The sequence below is a fragment of the Xiphias gladius genome, chromosome 18, assembly GCF_016859285.1.
Source record: "Xiphias gladius isolate SHS-SW01 ecotype Sanya breed wild chromosome 18, ASM1685928v1, whole genome shotgun sequence".
Taxonomy (NCBI): Eukaryota; Metazoa; Chordata; class Actinopteri; order Istiophoriformes; family Xiphiidae; genus Xiphias; species Xiphias gladius.
This window is the reverse complement of record NC_053417.1, coordinates 652,213-666,542: the sequence shown is the minus strand read 5'-3', so window position 1 is coordinate 666,542 and position 14,330 is coordinate 652,213. Positions and strand designations below refer to the sequence as shown.

General features: G+C 40.3%; 1 protein-coding gene across 6 annotated transcripts in view; it reads right to left on the bottom strand.

Moving 5' to 3' along the window:
- The window catches only part of vps13d (vacuolar protein sorting 13 homolog D), an 86,603-nt gene that overhangs the window by 49,488 nt on the left and 22,785 nt on the right, over positions 1 to 14,330 (bottom strand). For 5 of the 6 annotated variants that reach the window (XM_040153604.1, XM_040153602.1, XM_040153605.1 and 2 more), the window contains 11 exons: positions 12,790 to 14,330; positions 12,501 to 12,652; positions 8,981 to 10,036; positions 8,021 to 8,111; positions 7,760 to 7,886; positions 7,476 to 7,656; positions 6,921 to 7,145; positions 2,758 to 2,911; positions 2,148 to 2,364; positions 836 to 1,007; positions 188 to 303 (listed from right to left, as the gene is read on the bottom strand). The exon at positions 12,790 to 14,330 is cut by the window's right edge and continues 739 nt beyond it. In XM_040153604.1, the coding sequence (XP_040009538.1) occupies positions 188 to 303; positions 836 to 1,007; positions 2,148 to 2,364; positions 2,758 to 2,911; positions 6,921 to 7,145; positions 7,476 to 7,656; positions 7,760 to 7,886; positions 8,021 to 8,111; positions 8,981 to 10,036; positions 12,501 to 12,652; positions 12,790 to 14,330 (4,032 nt within the window). The remainder of the gene's footprint in view (positions 1 to 187; positions 304 to 835; positions 1,008 to 2,147; positions 2,365 to 2,757; positions 2,912 to 6,920; positions 7,146 to 7,475; positions 7,657 to 7,759; positions 7,887 to 8,020; positions 8,112 to 8,980; positions 10,037 to 12,500; positions 12,653 to 12,789) is intronic. The other variant, XM_040153603.1, reaches the window with a different exon arrangement.

Sequence of the window (14,330 nt, the reverse complement as noted above, 5' to 3'; positions counted from 1 at the left end):
CTATGCTGAGATCTGGAATTCCATGAGAAAAGTCAGAGTAAACTCTGGTTATTCTTAACAATTATTTCTGTGACCTTACATTCTTTCCAAATACATCAAAGTACATACCTATTTATGGATTTGGAAAAAAAAAAAATCAAATTCTAATTGTTTTTTATAGGGCTGTAAGGAGATGGAAGAGGCCTACCTTGCTAATGAGCGTTTGTGTTCAGTGGTTTTGGGGCTGTCCAAGAGCTCCAGACTGACATCCATCATGTCCACCAGGAATGACAAGTTGGTGTAGACATCTCCACTTAACACCGTCTGAAGAGAGATGCTACATGAGTCCATAAACTAAAACATATGTGGAAATGAGCAAAACTGACAATTACTTTATAAATAAACAAAAAGATCATTAGAAGAGTCAGATATAAAAAATACCCTACAAATTTCTTAAATATACTGTAAAGCTCTGTAAGCTCTATTTGGGCTCTTTTTTGCAGCTTGAATTTAACAAAACTTTGAAAAATAGCTCATGTTTCTATATGATATCACAATGTTGAAAAAAAACAAACATGGAAAAAAAAAAACAAAAAAAACAAGTGAGAACACTTTTAATTGTCCTGCAAATAAGTCTCAAATCAAAATCAAAATTTTGTAGATAGAGTATTTATGTCATTTACATCATAATCAAGCCGAAGTATATAACAGGATATCATATGTGCTTAGCCAACCCAAGTGGGCAAGTCAAGTGGATTTCATGACAGAAATAGCATTTGCTAGATATGTTGCATAGACTACAATAAGCTGTTCAAATGGTTGGTAAGAGTGTATGTGTGTTTGCCTGCTTTCTAACATAAGTGCTGGGGTCCTGCAAGTTGTAGGGTCGCAGGAATTCTTCAACAGGCTCTCCCAGGTTGTTCTCCAGCAGCCCTCTGATCAGCTGGTAATGCTCCAAGTCAAGACAACAGTGTACTGACGACAGGCTGCCGTGAATGGACATGTCAGGTACTGCATGGCTCAGCTCCCTGACAAAATCAACACAAGCATGATGATGTTACAGAGTGGAGTTTCTTCCCCCACAAATGATCTTTGAAAGAGTACAGACACCAGCTGCATTGAGCCCACAAACCTACAATAGCCAAGTTTAATTTTGGCCTGTCATCAACTTACCTAGAGAATTATCATTAATTAGTGACCCCTGATATCATCTGCCACTAGTGACATTAGTCACTTGCCGCTAAATATGAGAAGCTGCTAGCTGAATGTTTTGATCACTGATCTTTGCTAAAAAGAAAGAGGGGAGATACTGGATGTGTTAGCATCAAAGTTAACAAATCTGTGTATTTTGTTAACTTCACCAATGTACCCAAATAATGATTCACATTAACACACTCCAATTTTAACTCTAATAAAGTCAAGCTATCTTAAGGACAGCACACTGCAGCACTACCAGGCTGAGGTGACAGAGTAGAGTTCAGTAAAGAAAGAATCGGATTTTCATCAGCTTTATTTTAGTCAATAACAATCCTTTAAAATAGCCAAGATAGATTTATATAGCACCAGGTCACTCAGGCCACTTTTCATTAGGAGCAGTTTAGAACGTAAACTTTATAGTTATATTTACAGAGACCCAACATTCCCCCATGTTGAAGGTTTTTACCTTGAACATGGGGGGTGCGGGTAGCCAAAGTAGGGGGGGCATAGACAGGGCATATCTTGGTGCCCAGTATATATCAACATGCCACAACCTGAGGGACAGTGAATGACCTAGACAAACACACACATGCATATAATATACTGTAAATATATAATTAATATACACATGTATATCGATATTGGTGTGTTGTTTTAGAGAGAAAGAGAGAGAGAGAGAGAGAGAGAGAGAGAGAGAGAGAGAGAGAGAGAAATGGCCTGCTTTATGGTTGGATGAAAGTACTGTTGCTGTTTGAGGACTGGCTATGGCCCATGGGCCACCATTTGGCGACTGTTGTATGAAGTGTATGTATAATGTTTCTAACGTGTTTTCTTGAGACACAGAGATACAACTAAGACAACAATACAAGAAAGCTGAACTAGTGGAGAAGGAACCATAGTCCTGAACATGCTTTAATTGTAAAATAACCATAACATTTGCCATCAATAAAATAATAAAAACCAGGGCGTACTTGTCTAGGTTGCGTTCCACTTTTAGCTTGAGGCGGCAACAGTCTTTCAGCAGTTTGTCTCCAGTGCGACGGACAGAGTAAGAAGGAAAGATGAGGTCTGAGGTCTCATGAGATATACCATCACTGTCCCAGGGATGACAGGGCAAATGCTCTGCCGCAAAGATATCCATCTCTTGTAAGTCCAGTGCAATGCAGTCCAACAGGCACACATGGTCCTCTAATGGGAAAAAAACCCACCAGACGTCAGCTACTTTAAAGATTAATTTTTTGATGAAGTGTACAGTTGAGAGAGAAAGGAACAGCACATGTGATAGGGGGACAACAAGCCAAGACAAAGGTTCTGGCTTTTTCTGGAACTTAGAAGAATATCAGTCCAGACTGTATTTTGTCTTTGGTTTATTTTGTTAAGTGAATCTTTCAAAGTGATCCTTGGGGCTAAGTGCTGAAAAATGAACACCATTTAACTGCAACAAAGTGAGTTAAAAGTAAAATTCAAAGCCTCTTATCATTACTGAGGTCAACATTTTCAGGTGTCTCAGCTCTACCTCCTACATACAGTACTTGAACGTGCACTGTATGACTTACTTTCAAACTTTGACGCAATACTAACCTAACCTGTGAGGGCCATCCTCCTCAGTGGCCCTCGATGTGTCTGGAACCTGTGGCCTGCCAAGGGTGAAACCTCTGGAGGAGGAGGAGCTAGAGGGGGAGGGTCTAGGCTTCTCATTCTCACTACTGCTTCCTGCTGCCCTCCGGACACGCTCCTTTTTTATGATAAAAAAAAGAAACAAGACATAGAGTTCCTCATTAAGTCCATTAGTCAATATGATAAATACATACACACAAAAGTGGATGATTACTTTTTAAAGAGGCTAAAGCACAAAATAAACACCAAATAATTTACCAAAGGGGGTTTGATATGGCCTTAGTAAATACTAATGATTTACTTTCAATCATTTGCTTTACTTGGAAAGATGTTTACAATCCCTCTTCACTTAAAAGCATTTTCAACTTTTTAATAGTGGAGGACAGTGCTAAAACTCAGTAATGACATGGTTGTGAAAATGATGGGCAGAGAACAGGTATTTCTGTCAATGTTCTGTTTGATAAAGGTGAAGCTTACTGAAATCCCTTCCAAAAAATGATAACTCAGTGATATTGTGCCATTATTTCCTAAGTCAGAAAAAACTGTTCGACACAGCAGTGACTTAGTGTAAAGGAATAACTTTAACTATTATGTTGTATTTTTGAACAGTAGGTCAAACACTGGAAAACAAACAAATTCTCAATCACAGCAAAATAAAATTCAACAAACTCTGGCATTTGAAGATCAAAGTGTATCAAAACAATACACCAACTTTTGCATGTATGTTCTCTGATCAGTGTATATGGTACATGACGTACGGTAAGGAAACATATTGAGATTGTTGAGCCAATTATTGTCCTGATTTGGACATCATGACTGAGTCCAACAAGATGCAAGTATAGGCCAGATGGTATTGACAGTTAGGAGATGAGGTGAAATTTTTCTTCTGATCCAATCGGTGCTCGTCATTCTCATGAAGATTATTTTAAACATGATTGACTTTTAAAAAAGTAAACACGACTGACATCATGCACCAGGAGTGATACTACTTTAAAATAAATTGTGAAGAAAGCGTTTGATTTAGTGAAGGTACTTCATCATAGCAAGATGATCTGGGTAACTCAATATCCTGCTCTTTCCCCCTCTACCAGGGGAAGGAGGCCAGGCGGCCCCTTATCTCCCATATTATTTGCCATCACTGTTGAGATGCTGGCTACATTAACAGGACTGGAACAACTCAGAAACTTTTATTATATGCAGATAATCGACCTCTATATATTTCTAACCTAATTCTATCAGTTTCAGCAGCACAAGCGTTTTAAGTATAACCTCAGGAAACACAGTAAACTTTAATAAGATTAAACTATAGGGCTATAGTCAACCAAAGAAAATCTTGGTGGACCGAAATCGTATCTACTCTTCAATCAATTGATTGGTTGCTGGGAAAAAAAAAATCTGCATGTTATGTCTAGATTAACTAAATCAGCCACAGTGCACTCTACCTGATAACCTTATTAGCCTAGATGAATTATAAACATAAAAATCTATTATTTGCATCTTATAAATCATTTTAACCTAATTCTTTTAGATTAAAATGATAACACACTCAGAGCTGACCTACCCATATTCATATGATTTCTGAAAACAAAACTATATCAGTGTGTGATCCCAGCACAAGAACTACTGAGGAATTTAGTCTAGTTAGCCTACTGTTTTTAGATGATATGCCATGTTGGTTGTTCATCTTTTAAGTACTTATGATGGCTATAAGTATCTGGGGATCTCAATAAAAAAATTCTTTTAAAAACGGTGAAAATAAGATTCTTCCCTTTTCTAAAAAGGTGTCCCCTGAAAAGCGCTGACGTCTGAAAAATATAATTTATTGGTACACAGAAGGGGACTGTTCTAGTCATACAACACAAATATGATCGAGGAGCTTGGAAAGTTGGTGTATTACTTTAAACAATACATGTAACACTTGTTTTAGCAGAAAGCTCATTCCATCACATAGCCAACTGCAAACAGACAAACTGCAAACCACGGGCTGACAATATTTTATTACATCTAAAGCAATGTAACACCAAATTATTTAAAACTGTATCATCAGAGGTTCTGAAATACAGGAGCATTATGAATCTAATATCCAAACCAAATGTTCTGAAAAAGATAAAAACTACTTTGAAGTGCAGTTAACAGTGACACGTGAACTGTCAAAGAAATCCTTGACATATACTGTCTATGGTGTGGGTTTGGGATAGTTTCTGGTTCTGTGAAACTTGGTGTAGGATGAAATTCAAAGGTAAAACTCTGAGATTATTTGACAACCCTTTTCCACATCAAAACAAAACCTTGCCATTGTACCTTTTAATGTGATGGATCCTTTTATGAATTTGCATGCAGTATAAAGTTCTTCACAAAAAACACAAGATGCATATGAAAGACCCATTGTACATTTCACTAGTGGTCTCCTTCCAAAATACACAAATCTACCAAAAAAATGACGGAAGTACAGGGTCCTGTTCTTCAAACGTGATGGTGTTAGCTTGATTTGATTGTTGATGATTAGACACGCCTGGACTTTCCTTAAAGCTGGCTTAAAATGTATCTGAAAATGTGGTCATTGCCTTAACCTAAACCAGCAAAAGTTTATCTTATTCACAGCTTGAAAAATTCTGGTCATAACCCAGCTGGATCATGACCAGAAAAGTTCAGCTCCATACACAAAGACATTTTCAGATACAATTTCTTTCATTATATGCATCATTAGAAAAATGTTGATACAATTATGATTTTGGATAAGAACATGTATTGAAAAATCATCCAAATTTTTCTGCCAAATTATATCCAAGAGACATTAGAAAATAGGCAACACAATACAGGCAGTGCCAGATGGTAAAGTTCCATGCTGGATATGTTTTAATACACAAACAAATTCTCTACAGTGAGGGAGATTGCAAAGAAACTCTCCTTCTTCAGTAGTTGACTATAAAAGCAGCCTTCTAGTGTCAAACAGCCATCATTCTAAGTAATTAAGCTCAAACATTCAAGTGAAGTAACAATAAGCTAAAAACATTTGTGAACGTTGGGGGACTCCAAAAAAATTTAAATTTTATAAGCATATTTAGGATTTTTGATAGAGATTTGTCATTTTAACACTAAAATGTATAAAATGTTGCATTATGCATGCATCAAGTATGAATTGTATAGAGATGGATTGAAACAATCAATATGATTCAGTTCATTTTAAAACCTCTAAATCAAATTAACATCCTATAGGTAAATTACTCAACTAATATTGATTGCAAAATGCTAATATTCTTAATGGGAGGTTTGTCAGGTTTAATTTTGTAGTTAGAATATTAGAATATGTATAGTTGGTTCCTCAGCCTTAAATTATCTACGGTGCAGTTTCAGGAAAAATGTGCTGTCTGAAGCGACAGGGCCGTGCAAGCCAATCATGACTACAGTCAGCACTGATATGATGTTCAACAATCATATGAATACTGAACATTGTTTTGACTTTTTACTCCTGTTGCTTTTATTTCAACATAAAGTACACTGCTGTACAAGTAACTGTCATTCAAAATTAACAAATCAATCCTTTAACTGTGTTATGAGGATCAAGTTAGCTGGATGAGAATTAACAGGATAATTTAGGTAGCTAAAGTAAGACTTAACACGGTCATTTCCTCTAGGTTAAATGACACTGAAAAGGTTTGTTTCAAATGGCTAACATCATATTAGCCTGGTTTAGTACACCACATTTGATTAACAGGGCTGTGGACCTAACCTGAATCTTTTCATCTGATGCTAGGCAAGATAGCTAACAAGCTTAATACTCAGAATGTTGGACTGTTTATTTAATAACATGACATTAAATCAAATAATGGCTACACAAAACCATCAGGCAATACTGTATTCATTGAGCATTTCAAATCAGATTCAGACATTAAGTTACCAAAATAATAAGCTGATGAAAAATCTTCAGTGGAGGGTTTCCATTACTTTTGCAGGGAGCTAGTTAGTAGTATCAAAAACAAAGTGGCATGAGGTAATTCTGAATTTTTAAAACTTTGGTAATATAATTGAACGCATAAATGAATACAGTGTAATTAGACAAAAGAAGAGGAAGAGAAAGGACGTTCAGGGAGCACTGCATGGGTGAATGAACGGTCAGCGTGACTCACCAGTGAAGGGAAAAAGGCATGTGCCATGGTGAGTTTCTCTACCTTATCTCGAAGGGAAAAGGTTCCATGAGCCCCAGCAGGCAGGAAGCAGTTCTGCACCCTAAGCTGGCCGAGGTTGGCCACAATGACCCTTGGTGACCGTGAGCTCTCTGGGATGAGAATAACCGGGGCGCCGGCCTCAATATCCAGCAAAACCCTGGATGCCCGCTGTGGATGATCCCTCACCTGTGTGGAGAGACAGGGGACAGAGAGCATAGAGGAGGAGGAGGACAGGATTTTGAAGAAGGGAGGAAAGGGACAGCAAAAGGGTAGATAAAGAAAGTGAAATTGATGGAGTTGAGGAAAGAGTCGGAGAAAATTTAATTCAAACAATAAATTGAGCTGAAATCAGCTGAGAAATATTTGAAATCAAAAATATTACCGGATAATATATGTAAACCCTTTTATTTGAACCAAGCACTGTCATTTTCCATTTCCACAGAAATGATCTTGGGGTAAACTGGACTGAAGTTATCTTGACTATCATGGCAAAGAGCCCTAGCAGGCAATACTCACAGCCTGGCCCTCCATTGCGGCCCTCTGCCTGCCCAGGACAGCCTGTAGCTGGGTGAAGTGTTGGATGAAAGCTACCACCTCAGCCTGGAAGCGCTGGGTGTGGACATATTGCACGGAGGCCATCTGCAAAGACACCTTGATATCACATTCCCGTTCCAGGTAGGGATCAGGCTGTCCGTACCTGAATGGAAAAAGAACAAAAAGGTGACTAAATAAGACCAATTCTTCCAAGTTCTTTAGTATTGTGTAGAGTAATTGTCTGTGGAAGCTTCTGTAATGTATACTTATGGATGTTGAAAATAAGGGCTTCCCCTCCTCGTGTGGTGAAACGCTCTCGGTAGAGATCACCATGTGGGGTCAGATCACTCAGGGACAAACTTCCTAAACTGCCTTGTAATTCCAGGTTGCCATCTGACATATTAGACATAACGTGATTGTGAACATTAAACATCAAATTATCTTCAGAAGTGAAGCTAAAAGAACAATATATTGTGTGGTTATGTTTTATCTGAGCAAGGTGAATTCGTGAAGTTTTTCATACACACCCAACATTTCCAGGTGAGCAGATAATTTGGACACACTAGCTCTGGCAAGCTCATTGAGTTTCTTGTTCAGTACAAGAGACAAAGAATGAACCTAAAAATAACAACATGGAAAGGTTTAGTCATGAAGCATTCACTTCAGAATTGATTCTTACATCTTCACCAAGACTGACAGAGAGATAAGAAGTTATAAGAAGCCACCACACTAGGTGTCGTATTACCATTCAATAACCGTCAGCTGAAAATGATATAGAATGGCTCTGTGAAATGAAGCAGCTACAGTAAAAAGAGACAGTGGGAATGTATGCTCAACAATTTATACCATGGTTTCACTGTTAAAGTGCAGTATAGCACATCAGTGAATCCCAAGAGTGGACAACAGAATAATCTTTTGAAAATGCTGCTTGCTGTGGCATCAAATACAAATTATTTGGCAATAACACAAAGCTAAATTTCATTTAAAAGTCAGTCATATACTGGGATGCAGCTAAAAACCATTTTCATTATTCTTTAATCTACTGATTATTTTGTCAATTAGGTTTCATCCTCTGACCACCTTGAATACCTATTATATTATATTATTAATATGTTTCACAAATCTGTCCAAAGGTTTTGAGATATTTCCCTTAAAAACAAAACTGTCGACTTTCCATTGTGCTAGAGGAAAAGTCAGAGCATCACCAAAATCAGTAGCATTCAGCCTATGGGGAGCGTGAAAGTCTGAACAAAATTTAATGAAAGTCCAACAACTATGTGGTGGATGGACAGATGAATCGACAGACTGACACTGCCATCCCTAGAGCAATGAAGTTAGTGAGGCTAATAAATATGAATAACACAATTTTTTCACATAGTATATAAATATATATGCATATATATATATATCTGCATATATACTGTACATGAACATGTAGCGCAGCTGTCCGTCTATTCTAACTGAATGCACAAGGTCCAGTGACCAACCTTTAGGTCAACTTTAGTGTTGACAGCCTCTGTTTTATCCTCTTCACTGCTGTCTGGCTCATACAAAGGGTGTCCTGGCACAGATTGAGGTGACATAGGGGGTACCTTCACTGCATGATTATTGGCTGTGGAGCCAATACCAAAGAAGTCCAGGATAACCACCCAGGTCTGCAGTGTGATCAAAACATCCAGGCAGTTGAAGTCAACATCCACGCTTCGTCCCACACTGCCATAGCGTGTTTTGAACTCTGGGTGGTTCTGGTCCACCAACAGCACATTGACATGAACTAATGAGTCATCAAAGTTTGGGGGTGGCTGAGGGGAGGGTGTCTGGTGGGTAGGAGAGGGAGGTGGAGTGCTGGGACAGTCTGGGTCCCTCTTGGATGTGCGACTGCTAGCAGAAGGGGTGTTGGGATGCCTTTGGTAGAGCTGGAAGACGTTCTTGGCCTCTTCCATGTGGGCCGGCAGTGAGCGGGGCATGTCTGGATACAGGGCATTAGATGATGCTGGACAGCTTTGGGAAAGGTACTCCTTTGGACTGAAGGTGGAGGGCTTGGGAGCTCCACGAGACACCATTAAATGTTTGTACTTAGATTCAGGGTTCTGTTCCAGGAGGTCTTCCATTAGGAGTGAGCGCAGAGCCAGCTGGACTGCGAGTAAGTGAGGGTGGTCTTTGGTAAAGTCTCCCTCCAGATCTTGGAAGCGCAGACTAACTAAGCCCTGGGAGCCCTGGGTCAGGTCAGCACTGAGCTGGACCTGCAATTCTGCCACATGTAAGGTGACTTTTAGCTGAGTGAATGAGGGAGAGTGAAGAGCAGGTTTGTGAGACTGTAGAGACAAAGGAGAGGAAAGTGATGAGTGGGAAAAGTGGATATGGGGAGGGTCCCTTGCAAACAACCCTCCCTGGGGGTCAGGAAAGCGGTGAGGCCTGGTGGAGGAAGGAGTTGGTGGTGGGGGTGTGGGCGGCTGGCTGGGTGTAACACGTTGCTCCTCAATTAGGGACAAACTGTCCAATGTCTGGAGGACTTGTTCATACACAGACTTGCACAGGAACACCTATCACCAGAGAGTCACATATTGATGCAGTTAATGAACACACAGTAACCCCACATCAACAACGTCATTTAATGGCCCTGTACACAGGTGTTTTGACTCATTCTGTCTGATTAGACTTCTGCTCATATTGGGTGGGTGGAGCTATGCTGGAATTTGTGCGGTCACCAAACTCCATGCATTAATAAGAATGATAAAGGCTTAATTTGTCCTGCCCCAACACAAAGTACAGCAGAATGGGGCAGATGTCAGTCAAATCCACTTTGTTCATGCCCATCCAATGGTGAGATTATTTCTAATGGGCCAAAATAAGATTCTGTTCAAAATCGACTTCAAAAAAGGCAACTGCAAACGGGTAACAAATTAAAGGAAAAACCAACAAAGTGTCTTGGTAAAGTGTTGGACCACCACGTGCCACCAGAACAGCTTAAATATAACTTGGCATTGATTCTACAAGTCTCTGGAACTCTACTGGAGGGATGGATCACCATTCTTCCAAAAGATATTCCCTAATTTGGTGCTTTGATGATGGTGGTATGGTGGACAGCTCTGCTTAACACGTCGGACCAAAATTCCCCATAGGTGTTCAACTGGGTTGAGATCTGGTGACTGCGAAGGCCATAGCATATAATTCACATCATTTTCATACTCATCAAACTATACAATGACTCATTGGGCCATACAGACGGGGGCATCGTCATCCTGGAAGAGACCACTCCCATCAGGATAGAAATGTTTTATCATGGGATAAAGGTGATTACTCAGAAAAACTTTGTATTGATTTGCAGTGACCCTTCCCTCCAAGGGGACAAGTGGACCCAAAACAATGCCAAGAAAAAGGCCCCCCACAGCATAACAGAGCCACGGGATCCCCTCACTCTAGGGGTGCAGCATTCAGGCCTGTGTCGTTCTCTTGGTGTATGCCGCACATGCACTTGCCCACTTGTCAAGAATATGGTGAGGGATTACTCATCTGTCCATATAATTTTTTCCACATCTCTGTAGACCAGAGCCTATGGTTTTTGCACCACTGAACTCTCGAATGTGCATTCATCTTTGTAATGAGAAGTTTATGCACTGCAACCCTAATATAATATCCCTCTCCGTGTAATTGTTGACAGACCGTTCTGGATGACAGTCTGATCACGTCCTGCATTGACATTATCAGCCACCTGGAGGAGCTGCTCTTCTGTTTTTCCTTACATATTTCACCAATGCACAAGCATCACAGTAATCAAATGTGCGCTGTCGACCACTATTTCCGACCCTATTTACTGATGTCTTTCCGATAGATCTAAATGCAGATGTCACTTCAGTCATTGTTCCTACTGAAACATTAGCCAGTTGAGCAGTCTCTGTGACTGAAGCTACCATCCATGCCCAACAATGAACCCTATTTCAAAGTCACTTAGGTCTTTTCCCTTCTGCCATCTTGAAACAAAATTAGAATCAATTGGGCCTTCTCAGCATTTTTATACATGCCACAGAGCATGATTGGTTGTTAATTGCTTAATTTGTACCATGCAGTGCACCTGTGTTGGAGCATCTGTATTTGTTATGTTTCTTCACTCATTTATTCAGGTTTTTCCCTTAATTTGACACATGTCTGTACATCTAAAGTTACTTTGACTTGCAATGTAATCCACTGTGCATAATTTCAATTTTTAGCGTCTGGGGTCTTGAGTTATTTCAACTACAGGGAGAACCAGGTTCATATTATAGACAGGTCAGGACAGGTTATTCCTAACTTTCCCCAGTATATCTTATGAAGAAGCATCCTGTTTTGGTGTTGATACAAACTCAACACATCCTCAATGTTTATGCATTGTCTTGATTAATTCATGACAATGTACTGTGGATGTCACTGTGTTATTATACAGCAACAGTTATGTCATAGGTCACTCTCTGTAGCTCTGAATTCCTCTCTTTAACAGATATTGTTACTAAATAATTCCAATTGCTACATCAACATTTTTACATTCATTTTTAAGTTAATATAAATGAAACTCAACACTTCCTGCACAGATCACATTAAAAAGCTTCATGTAGCCCAGTGAAAATAGTCTATTTCTTGGTGGAATTTGTAAAACATCTGCGGGAAGTGTTGATCTTCATTTACAGTAGTCAACATGGATGGTAAAGAAGGGCAACACAGGGGAGACTGGAATTAATGAGTGAATAAGGATAGTATTTCTGTTAAAAAGAATAGCTTAGAGCAACAGAGTGGTGAGTATGACATGACTTTATTGTTGTACTGATGGAATTAGTGCTGTGGTTTACTAAATTTACTTTGTGAGCCATTATAGTAAAGCTAACCCCCTCTCTATATTTGTTACAAGGCCTATAATGGGGACTGGTCTTTCTTTGTTCAAGTTGGCCACTATATTAATATTGCTAGTATTTGAGATGGCCATTATGTAAATACTGTCTTATATTTGAGAATATACAGTATTTCTATAGTGTATACCTGAACAGGGTTGACGAATTTGCCCTCAATTCTTAGTAACCCTGTGCTCCTGCAGGGCTCCTCTGTGGTGAGGAAGGTAAACTGGGTGTCTTCGTCAACGGGAACTTTCTCCAGGGTGAACTGTATAGTGGTGTCTTTCAATATATGGAAAGCTGATAAAGAAAATAAATTATGTGAACTTGTGTTACAAGCTGCAAATAAAAGGAATGTTTGCATTATTTGCATTACCACATAAAATAAAATCTACCATTCGAATTACAGCTATCCTTAACATTTGTAACAATCTCACCTTCTCCCCGGTTAAGAGATTCAAAGAAGTCATGACGTGTGAATTGTGGTTCATCCTGACTGATGCTCCCATTGCGGGATGGCGACATGGTGCCAGCAGCGCTATCCCCTCCTGGTGGCCTCTTCAAAACCAAATGACTCATGTTGAGTGAATACAGCCGAATATCCTTGACAAATACCTGCAACCTCTCTCCTTTAGAGTCTTTCCCATTCACAAAATTCTGGATTGTTATGCTTCCCAGATGACCAACCAATAGCTCTTGGTGTCCAGGTTTACGGGGAATGGACACAACTGGTGATTCAATGCTGATGTTAAGGGTGAGCTTCACCAAGAACGTGTCTAAGGTGGATTCAGGTTCCTCCATGGAAAGATCCTCCTCATCCTCAAATGGATAAGCCCAGCTCTGACTCTGAGTTCGAGTTCTCCGTGAGGGAGTCTCAAAGAGCGAAACCATACCACTGTACTCTGCCGTCTTGGTGGCTAGAACTGTTGACACTTTGGTGGCAGCACTTTTCAACATGGAGCGGAAATTGTCTTCTACCTCATTCGCAGACAGACTCAGCTCCTTTAAGAACTTAGCTGAGTGGTTATAGTGCAAGGATGCCATTTGAAGTTGCAATGAACACTCCCCTTGGGTTTTCTCCGTAAGGCGAAAATTTAAAGCTTCTAAGGGAGAACTGTCTGTGTCAGCAAGGAATGTTAGTCCGTCGAGAGTTGAGGAGTTGTCCTCAACACTGCCAATGCTGACCACAAACTGGCTTCGGCCTCCTTCCTGGGTCAGGTCCACCAACTGCATGGACCCGAGTGAACCATTGATGTCCAACCGACTGCCCATGGACACATTGACCTTGGTGCCAGTGATGCTGGCAGTGGCAATCTTCAGCCCTTTCTTCTCAGAAACCAGGACAGTGCCAGTGGACACTGTTCGAAGGAGAAGCAGGTTAAGGCGGTGGATCTCTACAGTCAGCTCTTTGTTCTGGTCATAGGTGGCCTGATACGTCCCCTCCTCTTCCTCATTGTAATGCTGTGTTGTATGTTGTTGCACCGATGATGTCCAGGTGCTTTCTTCTTTTGGGAAAGACTTCTGGAGGAACTTTAGTAGCTCTACCATGGTCTCAGGGTTGAGAATAATGTCCAGGTTGTTGACCTGCATGCTCGTCACCTGAAGGGAGCTGTTCAAGTTCATGGAAGGGCAATCTGAGCTCACAAACTGATACTCTAGCTTAATTAGGGCATCTTGGTCCTTGAAAAGGGAACTCAAGGGGGAAATTCTATCCATGGGAATACCAGAGGATGATTCAGTTTGGTGGCCCTGATGTTTGGGAGACCTGCCATCAGGGGGTGATAGAGGGGACGAAGGCTGGCTCTCTCTGAGGCTGCCCGTGGGTATATCAAAACTGAGATGCTTATGAGAAGCCACAAGGAGGTCGAAATCTGAGCCATAAGTCTGTAAGGTGTCTACCAGCAGAAGACCATGAACAGTCAGAGAGACTTCAGCATCATAAGGCCGCTTGACAAAATAAGCATTTGTGCCAAACACC